At 38.2% G+C, this 23,440-nt stretch overlaps 1 protein-coding gene across 3 annotated transcripts in view; it reads right to left on the bottom strand.

Annotated features, from left to right (window-relative positions):
• The window catches only part of MROH9 (maestro heat like repeat family member 9), a 145,425-nt gene that overhangs the window by 54,414 nt on the left and 67,571 nt on the right, over positions 1 to 23,440 (bottom strand). For 2 of the 3 annotated variants that reach the window (XM_061382585.1, XM_061382584.1), the window contains exons 14-19: positions 21,832 to 21,952; positions 17,972 to 18,109; positions 14,758 to 14,934; positions 11,752 to 11,904; positions 11,533 to 11,649; positions 10,848 to 10,950 (exon numbers count right to left, since the gene is read on the bottom strand). In XM_061382585.1, coding sequence (XP_061238569.1) covers positions 10,848 to 10,950; positions 11,533 to 11,649; positions 11,752 to 11,904; positions 14,758 to 14,934; positions 17,972 to 18,109; positions 21,832 to 21,952 — 809 coding nt within the window. Of the gene's footprint in view, positions 1 to 10,847; positions 10,951 to 11,183; positions 11,650 to 11,751; positions 11,905 to 14,757; positions 14,935 to 17,971; positions 18,110 to 21,831; positions 21,953 to 23,440 lie in introns of those variants that run through there. The other variant, XR_009729921.1, reaches the window with a different exon arrangement.

Raw genomic sequence — 23,440 nt, 5'->3', positions numbered from 1 at the left:
GACTATAAAGAAAGCTGAGCACTGAAGAATTGATGTTTTTGAACTGTGGTGTTGGAGAAGACTCTTGAGAATCCCTTGGATTGCCAGGAGATTCAACCAATCCATCCTAAAGTAAATGGGTCCTGAATATTCATTGAAAGGGCTGATGTTGGAGCTGAAACTCCAATACTTTGGCCACCTGAAGTGAAGAGCTGACTCATTGGAAAAGACCCTGATGCAGGGAAAGATTGAAGGTGGGAGGAGAAGGGTTCCACAAAAGTTTAGATGCTTGGATGGCATCATCAACTCAATGGACATGAGTTTGAGTAAACTCCAGGAGTTTGTGATGGACAGGGAGGCCTGGTGTGCTGCAGTCCATGGGGTTGCAGAGTTGGACATGACTGAGTGACTGAACTGAACTGACACATTTAAAATTTGATTCTTTCCATAAAATGTCACTTATACTTTTCTATTTATTTATTTTTTCTTTGTGTATTTCAGTAATGCTTGCAAGTCCTTCATGGAAATACTGCATACATTTTAAAGTTTCTTTTTAGATCTTCCTTCCTTCCATTAACATGATCTGATACACTTTGAACTGATTTTTGTATGGTTGTAAGGTAGGAATTTGTGTGTGTGTGTGTGTGTGTGTGTGCGCATTTCCATTGTCCTAGCACTTTTTATTTGACAGCCCATCATTTCTGATCTGATATACATTGTCAGTTCTAATATTTATATTAGGTGTTTTTGTATGTGTAGATCTGTTTCTAGGCTTTCTATACTGTTTCACAGGTCTCATCTTTCCTTGAGTGAGTAACAGATCGTCTACAATTTGTTACTTATATCTCACATGTTGGTCTTGAACGTCCACATACATCCAGAATCAACTTGTCAAGATCTATGGAATTATCTATTTTTTAAATTATAATTGTATTTAATTTACTGATTAATATTTCTCAATGGGGGCTCAGAGGGAATTCTAGATGGGATAAGTTGTGACTAGTACTGTTACAATTATTACTGAATATTAAGCATACTCCTGTAACATTAAATGCATTAATGGACATTAAATGCTATATGAACCTGAAGCAAGCAGACAAGGGAGCCTGGGGGATATAAAACACAGTTTTCAGAGGCATGGAGAAATGTAAAAAATAGTGAAAAATGGATTGGGAGCTGGAAGTCCTACTGTTTAGCAGATACTGTATGTTCTTCAGTTCAGTTCAGTCACTCAGTCGTGTCCAACTCTTTGCAACCCCATGGACTGCAGCATGCCAGGCCCCCCTGTCTATCAGCAAGTCCCAGAGTTTACTCAAACTTATGTCCATTGAGTTGGTGATGCCATCCGACCATCTCATCCTCTGTCGTCCCCTTCTCCTCCCACCTTCAATTTTTCCCATAATCAGGGTCTTTTCAAATGAGTCAGCTCTTCACATCAGGTGGCCAAAGTGTTGGAGTTTCAGCTTCAGCATTAGTTCTTCCAATGAATATTCAGGACTGATTTCCTTTAGGATGGACTGGTTGGATCTCTTTGTAGGCCAAGGGACTCTCAAGAGTATTCTCCAACACCACAGTTCAAAAGCATCAATTCTTCAGTGCTCAGCTTTCTTTATAGTCCAACTCTCACATCCATACATGACTACTGGAAAAACCATAGCTTTGACTAGATGGACCTTTGTTGGCAAAGTAATGTCTCTGCCTTTTAATATGCCGTCTAGGTTGGTCATAACTTTTCTTCCAAGGAGCAAGGGTCTTTTAATTTCATGGCTGCAGTCACCATCTGCATTGATTTTGGAGCCCCCAAAAATAAAGTCTGTCACTGTTTCCATTGTTTCCTCATCTACTTGCCATGAAGTGATGGGACCGGATGCCATGATCTTAGTTTTCTGAATGTTGACATTTAAGCCAACTTTTTCCCTCTCCTCTTTCACTTTCATCAAGAGGCTTTTCAGTTCTTCTTTGCCTCCTGTTGTAAGTGTGGTATCAATTGTATATCTGACGTTATTGATATTTCTCCTGGCAATCTTGATTCCAGCTTTTTATTCATACAGCCCCACATTTCTCATGATGTACTCTGCTGCTGCTGCTGCTAAGTCACTTCAGTCATATCCAACTCTGTGTGACCCCATAGACAGCAGCCCACCAGGCTCCCCCGTCCCTGGGATTCTCCAGGAAAGAACACTGGAGTGGGTTGCCATTTCCTTCTCCAATGCATGAAAGTGAAAAGTGAAAGTGAAGTCTGCTCAGTCGTGTCCAGCTCCTAGCGACACCATGGACTGCAGCCCATCAGGCTTCTCTGTCCATAGGATTCTCTAGGCAAGAGTAGTGGAGTGGGGTACCGTTGCCTTCTTGGGATGTACTCTGCCTATAAGTTAAATAAGCAGGGTGACAATACACAGCCTTGATGTACTTCTTTGCTGATTTGAACCAGTCTGTTGTTCCATGTCCAGTTCTAACTGTTGCTTCTTGACCTGCATACAGATTTCTCAGAAGGCAGGTCAGGTGGTCTTATATTCCCATCTCTTTAAGAAATTTCCACAGTTTGCTGTGATCCACACAGTCAAAGGCTTTGGCATAGTCACTAAAGCAGAAGCTGTTTTTCTGGAACTCTCTCGCTTTTTCGATGATCCAACCGATGTTGACAATTTGATCTTTGATTCCTCTGCCTTTTATAAATCCAGCTTGAACATCTGGATGTTCTTATGCAATAATTTATCCATTCCTTCTTTAGTTGGCTAATTCCATCCATCACTGCTTTCTTTTTTTTTTTTAATTTAATTTTATTTTTAAACTTTACATAATTGTATTAGTTTTGCCAAATATCAAAATGAATCCACCACAGGTATACATGTGTTCCCCATCCTGAACCCTCCTCCCTCCTCCCTCCCCATACCATCCCTCTGGGTCGTCCCAGTGCACTAGCCCCAAGCATCCAGTATCGTGCATAGAACCTGGACTGGCATCTCGTTTCATACATGATATTTTACATGTTTCAATGCCATTCTCCCAAATCTTCCCACCCTCTCCCTCTCCCACAGAGTCCATAAGACTGTTCTATACATCACTGTCTCTTTTGCTGTCTCGTACACAGGGTTATTGTTACCATCTTTCTAAATTCCATATATATGTGTTAGTATACTGTATTGGTGTTTTTCCTTCTTGCTTACTTCACTCTGTATAATAGGCTCCAGTTTAATCCACCTCATTAGAACTGGTTCAAATGTATTCTTTTTAATGGCTGAGTAATACTCCATTGTGTATATGTACCAAAGCTTTCTTATCCATTCATCTGCTGATGGACATCTAGGTTGCTTCCATGTCCTGGCTATTATAAACATTGGGGTACGTGTCTCTTTCCCTTCTGGTTTCCTCAGTGTGTATGCCCAGCAGTGGGATTGCTGGATCATAAGGCAGTTCTATTTCCAGTTTTTTAAGGAATCTCCACACTGTTCTCCATAGTGGCTGTACTAGTTTGCATTCCCACCAACAGTGTAAGAGGGTTCCCTTTTCTCCACACCCTCTCCAGCATTTATTATTTGTAGACTTTTGGATCGCAGCCATTCTGACTGGTGTGAAATGGTACCTCATAGTGGTTTTGATTTGCATTTCTCTGATAATGAGTGATGTTGAGCATCTTTTCATGTGTTTGTTAGCCATCTGTATGTCTTCTTTGGAGAAATGTCTATTTAGTTCTTTGGCCCATTTTTTGATTGGGTCATTTATTTTTCTGGAGTTGAGCTGTAGGAGTTGCTTGTATATTTTTGAGATTAGTTGTTTGTCGGTTGCTTCATTTGCTATTATTTTCTCCCATTCTGAAGGCTGTCTTTTCACCTTGCTAATAGTTTCCTTTGATGTGCAGAAGCTTTTAAGGTTAATTAGGTCCCATTTGTTTATTTTTGCTTTTATTTCCAATATTCTGGGAGGTGGGTCATAGAGGATCCTGCTGTGATGTATGTCAGAGAGTGTTTTGCCTATGTTCTCCTTTAGGAGTTTTATAGTTTCTGGTCTTACGTTGAGATCTTTAATCCATTTTGAGTTTATTTTTGTGTATGGTGTTAGAAAGTGGTCTAGTTTCATTCTTTTACAAGTGGTTGACCAGATTTCCCAGCACCACTTGTTAAAGAGATTGTCTTTAATCCATTGTATATTCTTGCCTCCTTTGTCAAAGATAAGGTGTCCATATGTGCGTGGATTTATCTCTGGGCTTTCTACTTTGTTCCATTGATCTATATTTCTGTCTTTGTGCCAGTACCATACTGTCTTGATAACTGTGGCTTTGTAGTAGAGCCTGAAGTCAGGTAGGTTGATTCCTCCAGTTCCATTCTTCTTCCTCAGGATCACTTTGGCTATTCGAGGTTTTTTGTATTTCCATACAAATTGTGAAATTATTTGTTCTAGCTCTGTGAAGAATACTGTTGGTAGCTTGATAGGGATTGCATTGAATCTATAAATTGCTTTGGGTAGTATACTCATTTTCACTATATTGATTCTTCCAATCCATGAACATGGTATATTTCTCCATCTATTAGTGTCCTCTTCGATTTCTTTCACCAGTATTTTATAGTTTTCTATATATAGGTCTTTAGTTTCTTTAGGTAGATATATTGCTAAGTATTTTATTCTTTCCATTGCAATGGTGAATGGAACTGTTTCCTTAATTTCTCTTTCTGTTTTCTCATTATTAGTGTATAGGAATGCAAGGGATTTCTGTGTGTTGATTTTATATCCTGCAACTTTACTATAGTCATTGATTATTTCTAGTAATTTTCTGGTGGAGTCTTTAGGGTTTTCTATGTAGAGGATCATGTCATCTGCAAATAGTGAGAGTTTTACTTCTTCTTTTCCAATTTGGATTCCTTTTATTTCTTTTTCTGCTCTGATTGCTGTGGCCAAAACTTCCAAAACTATGTTGAATAGTAATGGTGAAAGTGGGCACCCTTGTCTTGTTCCTGACTTTGGAGGAAATGCTTTCAATTTTTCACCATTGAGGATAATGTTTGCTGTGGGTTTGTCATATATAGCTTTTATTATGTTGAGGTATGTTCCTTCTATTCCTGCTTTCTGGAAAGTTTTTATCATAAATGGGTGTTGAATTTTCTCAAAGGCTTTCTCTGCATCTATTGAGATAATCATATGGTTTTTATTTTTCAATTTGTTAATGTGGTGTATTACATTGATTGATTTGCGGATATTGAAGAATCCTTGCATCCCTGGGATAAAGCCCACTTGGTCATGGTGTATGATCTTTTTAATGTGTTGTTGGATTCTGATTGCTAGAATTTTGTTAAGGATTTTTGCATCTATGTTCATCAGTGATATTGGCCTGTAGTTTTCTTTTTTTGTGGGATCTTTGTCAGGTTTTGGTATTAGGGTGATGGTGGCCTCATAGAATGAGTTTGGAAGTTTACCTTCCTCTGCAATTTTCTGGAAGAGTTTGAGCAGGATAGGTGTTAGCTCTTCTCTAAATTTTTGGTAGAATTCAGCTGTGAAGCCGTCTGGACCTGGGCTTTTGTTTGCTGGAAGATTTTTGATTACAGTTTCAATTTCCGTGCTTGTGATGGGTCTGTTAAGATTTTCTATTTCTTCCTGGTCGAGTTTTGGAAAGTTGTACTTTTCTAAGAATTTGTCCATTTCTTCCATGTTGTCCATTTTATTGGCATATAATTGTTGATAGTAGTCCCTTACGATCCTTTGTATTTCTGTGTTGTCTGTTGTGATCTCTCCATTTTCATTTCTAATTTTATTGATTTGATTTTTCTCCCTTTGTTTCTTGATGAGTCTGGCTAATGGTTTGCCAATTTTACTTATCCTTTCAAAGAACCAGCTTTTGGTTTTGTTGATTTTTGCTATGGTCTCTTTTGTTTCTTTTGCATTTATTTCTGCTCTAATTTTTAAGATTTCTTTCCTTCTACTAACCCTGGGGTTCTTCATTTCTTCCTTTTCTAGTTGCTTTAGGTGTAGAGTTAGGTTATTTATTTGACTTTTTTCTTGTTTCTTGAGGTGTGCCTGTATTGCTATGAACTTTCCCCTTAGGACTGCTTTTACCGTGTCCCACAGGTTTTGGGTTGTTGTGTTTTCATTTTCATTCATTTCTATGCAAATTTTGATTTCTTTTTTGATTTCTTCTGTGATTTGTTGGTTATTCAGCAGCATGTTGTTCAGCCTCCATATGTTGGAATTTTTAATAGTTTTTCTCCTGTAATTGAGATCTAATCTTACTGCATTGTGGTCAGAAAAGATGCTTGGAATGATTTCTATTTTTTTGAATTTACCAAGGCTAGCTTTATGGCCCAGGATGTGATCTATCCTGGAGAAGGTTCCATGTGCGCTTGAGAAAAAGGTGAAATTCATTGTTTTGGGATGAAATGTCCTATAGATATCAATTAGGTCTAACTGGTCTATTGTATCATTTAAAGTTTGTGTTTCCTTGTTAATTTTCTGTTTAGTTGCTCTATCCATAGATGTGAGTGGGGTATTAAAGTCTCCCACTATTATTGTGTTATTGTTAATTTCTCCTTTCATACTTGTTAGCATTTGTCTTACATACTGCGGTGCTCCCGTGTTGGGTGCATATATATTTATAATTGTTATATCTTCTTCTTGGATTGATCCTTTGATCATTGTGTAGTGACCATCTTTGTCTCTTTTCACAGCCTTTGTTTTAAAGTCTATTTTATCTGATATGAGTATTGCTACTCCTGCTTTCTTTTGGTCCCTATTTGCATGCAAAATCTTTTTCCAGCCCTTCACTTTCAGTCTGTATGTGTCCCCTGTTTTGAGGTGGGTCTCTTGTAGACAACATATGTAGGGGTCTTGTTTTTGTATCCATTCAGCCAGTCTTTGTCTTTTGGTTGGGGCATTCAACCCATTTATATTTAAGGTAATTACTGATAAGTATGATCCTGTTGCCATTTACTTTATTGTTTTGGGTTCGAATTTATACACCATTTTTGTGTTTCCTGTCTAGAGAATATCCTTTAGTATTTGTTGGAGAGCTGGTTTGGTGGTGCAGAATTCTCTCAGCTTTTGCTTGTCTGAGAAGCTTTTGATTTCTCCTTCATACTTGAATGAGATCCTTGCTGGGTACAATAATCTGGGCTGTGGGTTATTTTCTTTCATCATTTTAAGTATGTCTTGCCATTCCCTCCTGGCTTGAAGAGTTTCTATTGAAAGATCAGCTGTTATCCTTATGGGAATTCCCTTGTGTGTTATTTGTTGTTTTTCCCTTGCTGCTTTTAATATTTGTTCTTTGTGTTTGATCTTTGTTAATTTGATTAATATGTGTCTTGGGGTGTTTCACCTTGGGTTTATCCTATTTGGGACTCTCTGGGTTTCTTGAACTTGGGTGATTATTTCCTTCCCCATTTTAGGGAAGTTTTCAACTATTATCTCCTCAAGTATTTTCTCATGGTCTTTCTTTTTGTCTTCTTCTTCTGGAACCCCTATGATTCGAATGTTGTAGCGTTTAATATTGTCCTGGAGGTCTCTGAGATTGTCCTCATTTCTTCTAATTCGTTTTTCTTTTATCCTCTCTGATTCATTTATTTCTACCATTCTATCTTCTAATTCACTAATCCTATCTTCTGCCTCTGTTATTCTACTATTTGTTGCCTCCAGAGTGTTTTTAATTTCATTTATTGCATTATTCATTATATATTGACTCTTTTTTATTTCTTCTAGGTCCTTGTTAAACCTTTCTTGCATCTTCTCAATCCTTGTCTCCAGGCTATTTATCTGTGATTCTATTTTAATTTCAAGATTTTGGATCAATTTCACTATCATTATTTGGAATTCTTTATCAGGTAGATTCCCTATCTCTTCCTCTTTTGTTTGGTTTGGTGGGCATTTATCCTGTTCCTTTACCTGCTGGGTATTCCTCTGTCTCTTCATCTTGTTTAAATTGCTGAGTTTGGGGTGTCCTTTCTGTATTCTGGCAGTTTGTGGAGTTCTCTTTATTGTGGCTTTTCCTCGCTGTGTGTGGGTTTGTACAGGTGGCTTGTCAAGGTTTCCTGGTTAGGGAAGCTTGTGTCGGTGTTCTGGTGGGTGGAGCTGTATTTCTTCTCTCTCCTTTCGAAGAGTTGGGTTGCTTTTCTGGGTGCCTGATGTCCTCTGCCGGCATTCAGTAGTTGTTTTGTGGAGTTTACTCGATGTTTAGATGCTCTTTTGATGAATTTGTGGGGGACAAAGTGTTCTCCCCGTCCTACTCCTCCGCCATCTTGGCTCCTCCCCCCATCACTGCTTTCTTTAAGGGTTCATGGTAGTGAACTTTTGCTGAGTTTTTGTGTTTTAGAAATATTTTATTATCTTTATAGCTGGATATAATTTTGATGGAGCTTCCCTGGTAGCTCAACTGGTAAAGAATCTGCCTGCCATGTAGGAGACCCTGGTTCACTTCCTGGATCAGGAAGATCCCCTGGAGAAGGAATAGGCTACCCACTCCAGTATTCTTGGACTTCCCTGTTGGCTCAGATAGTAAAGAATCTGCTTACAAGGTGAGACACCTGGGTTTAATCCCTGGGTTGGGAAGATCCCCTGGAGGAGGGCAGGACAACCCACTGCTGTATTCTTGCCTGGAGAATCCTCATGGCAGAGAGCTTGGAGGCTGTTGTCCATGGGTCGCAAAGAGTCGGACATGACTGAATGACTAAGAACAGCATGGCATAATTTTGATGATCTAAAAATCTTTGGTAACATGTTTTTCTACTAAGGATTTGTAGGTACTGTTCCACTATATTTTAGAGTTGAATACTGAAGTGGAGAAGTCTAATGGAAGATTTATTTATTTTGTAATGTATAGGTGACTTTTTTACCCAAATGTTCAGAGAATTCTTTAATTCTAAAGTCCAATAACTTTGTTAGGAATGTTTTATTCTGTATAAAATATGTCTTGAAAATTTTTACCATCTTCAGCATATTTAATTAAAAATTCCTTTAGTTTTTAAATTTTACCTTTGAATACTTTTTTTCTGTTTTAATTGTCCATTATTTCTTCAGGGATATTATCTTTCTGTAATCTGTCTTCTCTATCATTACTCCCTAACTTTTCAAACTATTTCTTATTGGTTTACATCTTATTTTGCTACCATTTCTCAACCCTTTACTTCTTGTCCCTTACTGGGTTATCAACACTATGTATTTTCTTCCATTGCCTGCAATGTAGTTTTTTTTTTTTTTAAATAATGGTTATATATTTTTCTTACACTTCCTACCATACTTTGAAAGATTATTTTACATGTGCTCCCATTTTACCATTATATATTCCTGAGCACTTATATCTATAGACCTTTATTTTTAAATGTTTTGGATTCATGAATATAATTATTATCATTTTCAAGTACTCTGTAGAAACATTTTGTTTTCAACTTCAAAGAAAGATAGATCTCAATTTATTTCTGCCAAAGTATTGATAGTTATATTGGACATAGAACATTAGAGAAGCGCGTTCTGCCTCCCTAAGATAGACGCTGATTCAAAAGGAGCCGTAATCCACAGTTTCTTTTTATACTTGTTTTGGTTGGTGGTACCTCTCTCCCATTCCCCAAAGGAGTGATCTGTTGAGAATGATGAGTAATGGTTTACCAGTTTGGGAACTGGAAGCAGAAACATCACTTTCTTTTAGAGTTTTGAGAGTTCTTTCTGAGTTCAGGTGTAGAAACATTTTTTAAGATTTGATTTGTTTCCTGCATTGCAAGTGCATTCTTTACAGCTGAGCTACCTGGGAAGCCCACAAGTATGATATGACTAAGTATTTTCTCATTCTTTGATGCCCTACGTACTTCCTGATGGCAAATGGGAACTCCTTCCTCTCATTCCAAATAAAGGATTATTAGTTTTGATCTTCAGACAAGGCAATGGCACCCCACTCCAGTACTCTTGCCATGTATGGAGGAGTCTGGTAGGCTGCAGTCTATGGGGTCACTAAGAGTGGAACACGACTGAGCGACTTCACTTTCACTTTTCACTTTCATGCATTGGAGAAGGAAATGGCAACCCACTCCAGTGTTCTTGCCTGGAGAATCCCAGGGACGCGGGAGCCTGATGGGCTGCCGTCTATGGGGTCGCACAGAGTCAGACATGACTGAAGCGACTTAGCAGCAGCAGCAGCAGCAGTTTTGATCTTCATGGTAAGAAGCTAGTGGGAAAAAAAACTGGTTGGTCAGATTTGTTCAAGGTTGAAAATTTTGGTTGTCTTCTTTTAGAATCTTACTGTACTCCCTCAACTCTACATTTTCTTTTGTTGAACTTTATTGGATTTGGTAGCTCTTCCTCATCTGTTGTGGGCTTCCCTGGTAGCTCAGATGGTAAAGAATCTGCCTGCAATGTGGGAGACCCGGGTTCAGTCCATAATTTGGGAAGATCCCCTGGAGAAGGGAATGGCAACCTACTCCAGTATTCTTGCCTGGAGAATTCCATGGACAAAGGAGCCTGGCAGGTGACGGTTGATGGGTTGCAAGGAGTTGGACAGGACGGAGCGACTATCACTCATATGTTGTAATTTGTGTTAGAGATGTTCATGTTTTGTTAAAGACTGGCATTTAAAAAAATATATTATTCTTCAATGGGGAGAGGTGATTTTTAAGCAGCAAGGGAGAACTTTAGTGGTTTGCCACCTTCTTAAATTTTGAAATTCATCCGGTTGAATATTTTGTATGATAGTTTAATTACATACTTATACTCAGCTGTGTATTATAAAATAGAACTCTATTCTCATCATATATTTTAACTTCTGCTCATTATAGATATCATCTGAAAATTAAAGTCCATCCTAAACAAAGAAAATCTATAATTTTTTCAAGGAAAACTTTTAGCTGCTATCCATTCTTTACCTGTTAAGACAAATTAGGAAATGAGAATTGAATTTTACTTACCTAGTAAAATAACTGATCCTCTTCTCAGATATGTTCTGGAACTCTCCAAGAATCCTAAGGTCTCAGATATCAAATCTGTAATGTATTTTTGATGAGAAATAAGCTGAAAATAAAAAGGAAAAAAAATCTCTCACTTCTTGAAAATATACATATGCTAAATTCAGAGAGGCTTCCAGGGAAATGAACTTGGTTGCTTATACCAAATCAGGGCCAGGTTAAAACTTGGGGGTTTCTATGTAGAAACGTTACTCTCTTGCTTGCAGGTATTATTCAGCTTGTTATATGATATCCAGTTTTTGGGTTTCCAACCTTTGGTTAACATCCTTCCATCCCTACCTGTCTATTGTTGCAGTTTATGCTGATTTTCAGAAAACCAGCTCATTCAGCCATGGAAAACTAATTCCAGTTTTTCTTTTGGTGATCTGAAATGCTGTGCCCATCTTTAGACTGCTCAAAGTAGGTGGGTTGGAGGAAGAAAAAATAGATGATCCATGTAAAGGAGAAGAAAGTGGGAAAATTTAATTTTTGTCTGGTCTCAAGCCCTAGCTGTAATTGTCCACTTATTATCTTCTCTTCAGAGTCCTTCTGGATTCACCTTGTGCCCATTATGCTTTTCATCACTTTGTATATCCTTTAACATTGTCTTGGTAACTCTTAGGGTAGTAAATCTTGAGTGGACACTTACAAGATTGTTACAGATGTTGAGCACCACCAGCTCAAAATTGTAATATTCATCCTTTAGGAAATATAATGTTGACCATTTTAATTCTGAGGCACAGATTTTTAATGTATATTTACATGCCTGTGAAGCAGAAAAAGGTCAGTAAAGATCCATTCCATCTGGTGTTATATAAAACACTGTGATTCTCTGCAAAACTAAGACAAACAAAATTTTAGGACTTACTTTAACTACTCTTTCCTCTGTGTCTTCCAAAAACAGGATCAGAGGCACCAAGCCTGCATAAACCACATCATTTAGCATCCATGTGTACTGACTCATGTCCATGAGTAACTGACCAAAGTGGCGAATGGCCATACTCCGAATACCTTCATTACCCTAAAACATGCACACAGAAAAGACCTCATTTGAGGATATATATACACACACACTAAATATATACACACACTAACATATAGTATGTATATATATATATATATATACACACACACACTATATAGTATATATATTTATATAATGTATATAACTATATATGATGTGTATATATGTGTGTGTATATATTTATCATTTGTTTTTAGAAAAGATTCACCTTGGGTAAATTCACCTTGGGTCTAAGAAATCATCTCTTCTTCTGATTTTGAAGTAAGACTTACTTACCAAAATTCATATTACATGAAATAAAATCCCCTGTGAAAAGTGAGCTTCTTAAATTTAGGAAGATAGTATTTAATAACATACTAAAGATATAATTGGGGATGGTCTTGATCACTGTCTCCTGTACAATGTCATGAACCTCCATCCATAGTTCTTGCTCCTTGGAAGAAAAGCTATGACCAATCTAGACAGTATATTAGAAAGCAGAGATATTACTTTGCCAATAACAGTGCATCTAGTCAAAGCTATAGTTTTTCCAGTAGCCATGTATGGATGTGAGAGTTGAACCATAAAGAAAGCTTAGAGCTGAAGAATTGATGCTTTTGAACTGTGGTGTTGGAGAAGACTCTTGTGAGTCCTTTGGACTGCAAGGAGATCAAACCAGTCAATCCTAAAGAAAATCAGTCCTGAATATTCATTGGAAGAACTGATGTTGAAGCTGAAACTCCAATACTTTGGTCACCTGATGCGAAGAACTGACTCATTGAAAAAGACCCTGATTCTGGGAAAGATTGAAGGCTGGAGGGGAAGGGGACGACAGAGGATGAGATGGTTGCATGGCATCACCAACTTGATGGACATGCGTTTGAGCAAGCTTCGAGAGTTGGTGATGGACAGGGGGGCCTGGCATGCTGCAGTCCATGGGGTCACAAAGAGTCAGACATGACTGAGCAACTGAACTGAACTGAAAGATATAACATGTAAAAATCCATATAACTTGGAGATAATTTCTATCAAAATACTTAGGGTAATGTAACCATGATATATTCAAATGCTGGAGGCCTTTACAGAATTGCTACTGAATACCAACGCGAGTTCTTTGCATACTGGCATAATACTAGGTTTCCAAGGGTTTACTTAGTCCAAATAGGATGGTGATTGAATTATAAGGATTCTAGAAGAGAAAAATTACAAGTCAGAGGAAGAGGTTAATTTTTTAAAAATATAATATCACTTCCAGGTTTTACAAAAATATTATTCCACTTTGAAGATAATTATTTACATGGACATACTAATTATCAGCTGTATGAACTTGGTCTAATATTCACTTCAGTTTGCCTCAGTTTGCTTATATGTAAACTGGAAAATAGTAATAGAGTTGTCTTCTAGTGAAAGTGAAAGTCGCTCAGTCATGTCCGACTCTTTGGGACCCTGTGGACTATTCAGTCCATGGAATTCTCCAGGCCAAAATACTGTAGTAAGTAGCCTTTCCCTTCTCCAGGGGACCTTCCCAACCCAGTGATTGAACTCAGGTGTCCCACATTGCAGGTGGATTCTTTACGTGCTGAGCCACAAGGGAAGCCCAAGAGAGTTGTCTAGAGAATTATATGAAATTGTCCATGTAAATCCCTTAGAATAATGCCTGGTGTACAGTAAATGCTCAATAAATTTTAGCCAGTGTTATTATTACTATTATTATGTCCTTATAAAAATCTTTTCTGCCACTAAGTTTCCTCTTTCTATAATTTAATAATATTGAGCCCCCTTTCAATGAAATCTGCAGAACTAGTAAGAAGTTACAAATTTTGGCAAGATAATTTACTATGACACAATTCTCTGGTTCACAAACAACTCATCAAAGGAGTCTTTAAAAACAAATAGATTTCTCATAGCATACCAACATGTTCTTGTTTATTAAAATACTATATTTTTAATAAACTATACATTTACCATAAATACTACACATTACCATAAAAATGAGAATTTTCAAAATGCACAACTTTCTGATCAAAGACTTTCTAATTAATGTTTTCTATGATAATAAATTCATTTGGGGTATTACACATGTCAACTCTAATACCCATAATATACCTGCTACTCACTCTGTTTTACAGATGATGTACTAACAGACTGAGCCACTTGCTCAAGATTTCACAGCTAGTCAGTGGCAGCACAGGGATTTGAACCTAGAAAGTCCAGATTCTGTGTTAACAAATATAGCCACTAAACTACAATTCCTCTTTCATCTAAAAATAAAGGCTACATTTTGACTCTCATTTCCTATGGTCAGACTTCTGTAGCTTAAAAACAAACATACAGGGCTTTCCTGGTGGCTCTGTGGTAAAGAATCTGCCTACCAATGCAGGAGACATGGGTTTGATCCCTGATCCGGGAAGATCTCTCATGCCATGGAGCAACTAAGCCTGTGAGTCTCAGTTAGCCTGTGCTCTAGAGCCCAGGAGCCACAGCAACTGAGCGCATGTGCAGCAACGACTGAAGCCCACGTACCCTGAAGCCCATACTCTGAAACGAGAGAGGAAACTACAGTGAGAAGACTGTGCACTGCGACTAGAGTATAGCCCCTGCTTGCTGCAACTAGAGAAAAGCCCGAGCAGCACGGAAGACCCAGCACAGCCAAAAATAAATGAATACATAAAATTTTAAAAATGTGTAAAAACACATATACAAACTTAGAGCTTACTTGGTCAATATTATTATCTCTGGAAAACAAATGGCAGATCGGCACAAATTGACCGCCTTCTGTTCACTTATTCTGGAATGTAATATCATTGCCTTAGCTGGTGCTTCAGCTGAATGATGAAACCCAATGATCTCACATATCTGTGAGAAACTCACATGATCCATCAGAGGACAGTAGCTGGAGGCAATTCTGGTAGACAGGGAGGAGTAGGTCACCTTGTCCAGTCTGTCTAAAAGCTTTCTGAGGGTTATCAAGGCCCGGATTATAACAGTCATGTCTTTGGAAAGGAAGGCGTCCAAGATGGATGTTAACAAGCTGCAGACATTTTCTATCTATGTATAACAGAAAGAAAGCGGTGGGAATTAGAGACTAGAAGGAGACTTGAGGTAGCATTTGATACGCACACCTCTGATTGTGGGCACCATGCAGTGATGTGCTGGGGCTGGCTTATAGGAATCAATTGTCAAAAAAAGTCACTATTAAAAATTTAAATTTTGTAAATTTAGAAATAAATAAAAAACAATGGTAGTAAATATTCAAGACTCATTTCTTCCTATTTCTTTTGCTAAATTTTCTAATTTTTTCTGCCTTTCCGGTTGTTTACATGTATTGTATCTGGATGGTGGAAATATTAACTAATAATGTGCTACTGTGCATCTCTGCCCAGATCCATGTTTACTGATGTCCCTTTGATAGATTGAAATCAGCGATGGTGGGAGTATTTACATCAGGGAATAAGTGGTCTTATTTTCACAGAGTTGATTGTTTAATAAATATTTACCAACATGCCATTGGCAGTACTAACATCTAAACATGAGAGCCACTGAGCTCCTGAGCTAAGTTGTGGGCCTCAATTGCAGATCAGAGACATGCAGAGTATCAAGCCATTAAAACATGAAAAGGAGGCATCAAAAAAGAGAAAGAAAGGCTGGAAAGAAAAGAAGTAAAAGAAATAAATACCATTTGCCAAAGTAATAGCCAGAAGACGCTTGTGTCATGCAGGAAAACTGAGTCCTTACTAGTAGATGGTATATTAAACCTCAATCCAGATCACTTTCTACTGTGTCTCTCTTGGTCAGAGCACTAGACAAGGCAATAAATAACTTTCTATTTATAATTCATACTATTGACTCCTATGATTTATCTAAAGCAAATTAACTATGGCTCACTTCATTCTAAATTTAAAATGAGTGCCCACTGACTGTCTTTAAGCTTTCAGAGACTATGCTTAATACATATACTGCTGCTGCTACTGCTGTTAAGTCGCTTCAGTCGTGTCTGACTCTGTGCGACCCCAGAGACGGCAGCCCAACCAGGCTCTGCCGTCCCTGGGATTCTCCAGGCAAGAACACTGGAGTGGGTTGCCATTTCCTTCTCCAAATACATATACTAGGATTTATTAAATTTCTTATTAAATCAGTAACAATTTATGGAATATCTGCAGTCTCAGCATTGTGCAAGGTACTTTGGAATTTGCAAGTGAATTATAAAACTTAGGAATATGCTTTGATGTACTCTTCTGGGAAGGCAAGTATTCACATGACAGTGGGAAATGATATGGGACAGTAGTTCTCCAGTTTAGCCTGTACCAGAATCACCTGGCTAAAATCTTTGCCTGTGTGGATCACAACAAACTGTGGAAAATTCTTCAGGAGATGGGAATATCAGACCACCTCACCTGCCTCCTGAGAAATCTGTATTCAGGTCAATAAGCAACAGTTAGAACCAGACATGGAACAACGGACTGGTTCAAAATTGGGAAAGGAATACATCAAGGCTGTATATTGTCACCCTGCTTATTTAATTTCTATGCAGAGTACATCATGCAAAATGCTGGGTTGGATGAAACAAAAGCTGGAATCAAGACTGCAGGGAGAAATATGAATAACCTCAGATACACAGATGACACCACCCTTATGGCAGAAAGCAAAGAGGAACTAAAGAGTCTCTTGATGAAAGTGAGAGAGGAGAGGGAAAAAGTTGGTTTAAAACTCAACATTCAGAAAACTAAGATTATGGCATCCGGTCCCATCACTTCATGGCAAATAGATGGGGAAACAAGGGAAACAGTGACAGACTTTATTTTCCTGGGCTCCAAAATCACTGCACATGGTGACTGCAGCCTTGAAATTAAAAGACGCTTACTCCTTGGAAGAAAAGCTATGACCAACCTAGACAGCATATTAAAAAGCAGAGACGTTACTTTGCCAACAAAGGTCCATCTAGTCAAAGCTATGGTTTTCCCAGTAGTCATGTATGCATGTGAGAGTTGGACCATAAAGAAAGCTGAGTGCCGAAGAATTGATGCTTTTGACCTGTGATGTTGGAAAAGACTCTTAAGAGTCCCTTGGACTGCAAGGAGATGAAACCAGTTGATCCTAAAGGAAATCAGTCCTGAATATTCATTGGAAGGACTGATGCTGAAGCTGAAACTCCAATACTTTGGCCACCTGATGTGAAGAACTGACTCTTTTGAAAAGACCTTGATGCTGGGAAAGATAGAAGGCAGAAGGAGAAAGGGACGACAGAGGATGAGTTGGTTGGATGGCATCACCAACTCTATAGATGTGATTTTGAGCAACTCCGGGAGTTGGTGATGGACAGAGAAGCCTGGTAATCTGCAGTCTATGGATTTGCAAAGAATCAGACATGACTGAGTGACTGAACCGAACTGAACTGAGGATCACCTGGAGGAATTTTGAAGTCATAGGTTGGTGGGCACAACCTCTAGGATTTGTGATAACATAGGCCTGTGATAGGGCCTAACAAGGTGCATTTTTAACAAGTTTCCAAGAGACGCTGATGCTGTTAGTTTCAGAGTCATAGGTAGAGAGCCATAAATATAAATATTATATAAGCAAGTGCTTATAGTTGGAGTGGCTCTGAAAGGGATCAGGGTGCTAGAAAGCAGAATATTCAGTGAAATTTGCCTTGAGATAATCATTGAAAAATAAGAAAAATGTGAATGGGTGGAGGAGGAAAGTAGTATAAAGGAAGAAAAAACTTGAATGAACGCTCTGAGACAGGAATTAGTGTGTATTCATGTGTATATGTTGGAGTGAAAAATAACTTACAGACATGTGGTTTAGACTGAAACAAGAGTGTTTATGTAAGGCAATTTTGATAAGTCCTGAGTGTAGTGAATAATCTTCTGGGAAAATAGAAATAAGATGATAAAGCCTATTAACAACACATCCTTTCAATTCAACTCAGTTTCCTTATTGATAAAATACTTGACTTTGTTTTAGTGATGTATAAACTAAAAATAATCAGTGTTTTGTCAGTAATGATATTGAGTTATCTCAGATCATCAAATCTCAGATCGTAACTTTGAGTGCTGGCAGACACAAATCACATACACATGCATACCTCATTGATAACTGGTGCCATACTGGCAATTTTCTGAAGGCTCAATTTGCAAACTGCAGGATCGGGATCATTGACCCAGTTTCTGAAGAGAACCAAAAATTTTTCTGGGAATGGGTCCTTGAAGAAATTATTGAGAAGCTAAAAGAAAACAGTTAAGTTTGTAGATGGAATAATGGCCAAGCAAGATTTTTTTGCTTCAGTAATAAAAATCAAGACATGTTTAGTAAAACGAATACAAATCACACTAAAACTCTAAATACATACACAAACTTTTACTTCACATATATTTCTGGGCCCATAGAGGGAAGGAGAAGTAGCAGATGTAATAAGAAATACGTGCTTTGTTATATACATATGATGAAAGAAAATTTCATACATATAGATATGATGAAAGAAATTTTTCACATAGGATAATAGAGTTTATGTTAACTTTTTTTTTTTAACTTTTTATACTTTTATGCTGCCTCCTCTTTCTCTTACCTGGAGAACCTTGGTGCCTAATAGCAGTTATATGTTTACTTATTCATTTTCTACCATGTAATGCATACCATGGGCTTCCCTGGTGGCTCAGATGGTAAAGAATCTGCCTGCAGTGCAGGAGCGTGTGTGTGTGCTAAGTCACTTCAGTTGTGTCTGACTCTTTGTGGCCCTATGGACTGTAGTCCGCCAGGCTCCTCGGCCCATGGGATTCTCCAGGCAAGAATACTGGAGTAGGTTGCTGTGCCCTACTCCAGGGGATCTTCCCAACTCAAAGATCAAACCCATGTCTCTTATGTCTCCTGTATTGACAGGCAGGTTCTTTACCTCTAGCATTACCTGGGAAGTCCGGGAGACCCAGGTTCAATCACTGGGTCCAGAATATCCCTTGGAGAAGGGCATAGGAACCCACTCCTGTATTCTTGCCTAGAGAATCCCATGGACAGAGGAGCCTGGTCTGCTACAGTCCATGGGGTTGCAGAGAGTTGGACATGACTAAGCGACTAACACTTTCACTTTCAATGCATATCATAATCTTAAAATTATGGTCTCAATGCATATAACATCAATAAACCCTCTGAGGCGGGGAAAATATTTCTTTACCGACTTTTTTTAATCTTTGTGATTTATCTCACTAATGATGTTTAAAGTACCGTGTTCATATGTTGCTTGATATCCTCCACAAATCTGTGGTGTGTGTGTGTGTGCGTGTGTGTGAGAGAGAGAATCATACAATTCATTAAGAAAAAACTAAGGTCATAGTAGCTAAATGGATAAAGATCAGGGTATCCATAATATGAAACTTTAATTTATAGATAATAATATTTTAAAAATATTCAACCTCTCTGAAAGTTTTAACAGTAAGAACAAATCAAATCACCCGCAGGACATCTATTCTACCTCTCACATTGGAGAGCTTGTCCACGGTGGTGAAGTGCTATGGAATGAGCTCACCCATGAACTGTGTGGGGAGCACCGATGGCCCTGCCTTCCAGTTAACCGTCCCCAGACTGAGAATGTTTATGTCGCTAAGTTGTGTCCGACTCTTCTGTGACCCCATGGACTGTAGCCTGCCAGGCTCCTCTGTTCATGGGATTTCCCAGGCAAGAATACCGGGCCGAGTTGCCATTTCCTTTTCCAGATGCTCTTCCTGACCCAGAGATCAAACCTGCGTCTCCTGCATTGGCAGGCAGATTGTTTACCACTGAGACACCAGGGAAGCCCAAGAATGCTTATACACTTTAGTTATTATTGCAAATTCTTGGAATCTATTATAAGAAAATAAAATACCAAAAGAAAGAAAATTTAGGCACAAAGATGTAAACTTGATTGCTATTTACAGTAGTAGAAAACTGCTGCTGCTGCTGCTGCTAAGTCGCTTCAGTCGTGTCCGACTCTGTGCGACCCCATAGACGGCAGCCCATCAGGCTCCCCTGTCCCTGGGATTCTCCAGGCAAGAACACTGGAGTGGGTTGCCATTTCCTTCTCCAGTGCGTGAAAGTGAAAAGTGAAAGGGAAGTCACTCAGTTGTGTCTGACTCTTAGTGACCCCATGGACTACAGCCTACCAGGCTCCTCCGTCCGTGGGATTTTCCAGGCAAGAGTACTGGAGTGGGGTGCCATTGCCTACTCCAGTAGAAAACTAGAAATAACAAATATAAATATATGGCATGGGCATTGGTAATACTATCTTAGGTGTCACTGGCTTAAAAGACCAAAATAAGGTAAAATACATAGATTGTGTGCTCAGAATAACTAAAGGCCAAGAGGCTGCATAGTTGAACTGGAAAGTTGACAATTGTCCAGAAATTCTAAACAGAGAAAGCAGTGGAAGAGTGTGGTCATTGCTGATTTCCTGGAAGGACAGTCATGTGACTCTCCAATTGTATTACATCCATGATGTAATATTACATCCAGTAAGTATTACATCCATGATGAGAGAGGCAACTAGGTTTCATTCAACATTATCAGGTATATTAATGACGCTTATATAAATTTTATGTAGTCTGTATGTTTATTTTTTATTTGTTTTTTTTTTTCAGGCTCAAGGATTCTTATTTTATTCAAAGGATTTTAAGCCATTACTGTCGATCCTTTTGTTGATCAGATTGTCATAGGTTTTCCTGGGGATGGTCCTTCAAGCTGGCTTCTGTGTCCTTTTGACCCATTCTGTCATTTTTTTAAGTAAGTCTGGCAGAACAGGGTGTTTCAGATTCATTGTGTACATTCCGTGGAATCAACCACTCCTACAGGGAACCCTTGTTCCTTTTGTGGGAAACAGTATGTAGAAACCAAGATCTGAGGAGTAGAGGTACTCACAACTTCTAGGCCTTTCTGAGCTAAGAAATTTTTTTTCTCCCTCCCTCCATCCTTTTTTTCTCCCCCACCACTTGTCTTTCTCTTCATCCATCTGTTAATGTTAAAAACCTGAATTCATTTGCTTTATTTGAGATAGAAATTAAAAACAAATAGTAAGTGTAAATCTCTTTTAACTGTGTTATTGTAGGGGAGGGATTTGGTATGTTATGTTTAGACCAGTTAAGTATTTGTACATAATTAAAGGATAGTACAATAAAAATAATGAGTCACATAATAAAATATGAGAGATTCAAATGTATTAAGCAAGTTTGAAAAACATAGGTGATTTGCTATTGCAATGTTAAGTTAAACTAATTCATGTATCCTTCTGAAAGCTTTAGAAGTACATACTATAGTGTAGGGGTATGCCTTTGTAATTTATTAACTATTTTCCTATGAAGTTTGAAATCATGTCATACTTTGGGAAATATTTAGCATCATACCTTAAATCGAAACTTGTATATTATATATTACTTTTAGGGAAGATTAGATTTCATTTAGTTAATTTCATTTTATAGAATTTTCTACATGCCTTTTGTGAGCAAAAATCTTCAATTTGCTTAATTCTTTATGGCATTCCAATATTTGATGTAATGTTCATGTACAAAGTGATAGAGTTCTATAGTTTCATGTTACCCAGTTATTTAGTCCATTCTTTTTTTTTCCTCCATGCAGTCTGAAATCTCATTTAGATCCAAATGTTACCTAGCACCTTTAGTAAACTCAATTATCCACATACTTTAACAAGCATGCAGAGATATATGAATTAGTTCTACAAAAATAATTAGTTTGCACAATTCAAACCCCTTCAAAGTTCAATTTCTGGAACAGTCTAAAGGGACAACCCTCTCATAGTCCAAATCTATCTTCACCTTACCCCCTCAGCTTCAGATATCTGTTATTGTCTTAACTTTTGGTAAGAATCAGTATATGGAGAGGGAGATAAAACACTGGAATGTTGATTTAAGTTTGGATGAGGAAAGGAAATGAGAACCCAGTTATTCACAGTCTCCTAGTGAAACTCACTTCAGTGAAGAATATTATTGTTATGACACTGTCTTCTGACCTTCTAGGACCTTCTACAGCGAGTTTGTAGAGATAATGCAAGGTCTCTGGAAACTGTGGAAAGTTGTATTCACTGAGAGTTCTGTAAAGAAGAATAAGGCACTGAATTAGCAAAGAAGATAAAAACACTTTCTGCATCAGCAAATGCTAATGGTAGAAAAGGGAGAACCATTAGCCTTATATTTTGTATCATGCAGATAAAAAGAATATTCTCAAATATCCCTTAATCCAAGGTAAACTGCAGCCCCATTATGAATTCTGTGCAGACTCTGGGGAGTTATATATACCTGGATCACTGATAATATCTCTGTCCTTAACATCAGTCCTCTTTCCTGTTTCTCCTATCCTGTGTCACAGTATAGACTGCCCTATGTTACTGCAAGCTCCCATCCATGCCTAACCAAAAGTAGAAAAAATAAATAATACAAAATAAATATCTTGACAATCAAAGGTGACCACACAGATTACACTGGTAGTTTTAGACCAAATCATTCCTTTGAATGATATAATTAAGAAACTATCTTGGGAGATATCCTAGGTTATTAAGGAGAAGAGGTGGTGAGCCCTGATTCACTGAGCCGTTCTCTATAAGACACTTGGGCCAGTGACCAGGCTCACAGTTATTCCAACATGCTGGCCTGGATCAGATTAGCAGGACTGGGAAGGATCATGTAACAGAGCTTCGATTTGAAGATTCCAGGAAGAGAAGCACTAAAGTGTTGTTGTTCAGTTGCTATTTTGCATCTGACTTTTGGCGACCCCGTGGACTGTAGCACATGGGCTCCTTTGGCCCCCACTGTCTCCTGGAGTTTGCTCAAACTCATGTCCATTGAGTTGGTGATACCATCCAACCATCTCATCCTCTGTCACCCCCTTCTTCTCCTGATCTCAGTCTTTCCCAGCATCAGGGTCTTTTTCTGATGCTCAAATTTGAATGGGCATACAGATCAATCAGGGATCTTGCTAAAATGCAGCTTCTGATTAGTAGGTTTGGAGAGGGCCTTGAGATTCTGCATATTTCACTCCCAGGTGATGCTATTTGTATGTGGACCATGCTTTGAGTAAGAAGATTCAAATGTACTAAGGTACTGATGATAGAATGATTCTATCTGTAGGATGGAAAGGTACCACCTTTTGTTTTTATATAAAATAAGATATGTTCTTGAAATCTATGTGCAAACAAAATGTTGGTTTAAAAGCTCCAAGAGTCCAGGAACCATATGCACTGTACTTTCTGAGTCAGTCACAACTTCAAATGGTCTACTAAGTTGTCAAGGCCATGTATCTTGATTCTTGATCAGAAAATCTGATTCCTGTAATCAGAAGCTTGCTATTCACTGGTGGATTAACTAGAAAAAGAACTGTGGTACAAGTAAAATCCCTTTTCTATTATACTTTCCCAAATTTATCTGTCTCATTGGGCACAGGTTTATATCAGACCTCTTCTAAGTGGGAGCACATTTATAACCATCTGATGTCTATAAAGCAGAAATCAGCTAACAACAGAGGAAGGAAGAAGCAGATTCCCCTCCAGCTCTCCTTATCTGAAAGAGAAACTTGTTGGGTAGAG

Source organism: Bos javanicus, chromosome 16, assembly GCF_032452875.1.
Source record: "Bos javanicus breed banteng chromosome 16, ARS-OSU_banteng_1.0, whole genome shotgun sequence".
NCBI lineage: Eukaryota > Metazoa > Chordata > Mammalia > Artiodactyla > Bovidae > Bos > Bos javanicus.
Note: the sequence above shows the minus strand (reverse complement) of the source record. Positions and strands in the feature narration are given on the sequence as shown.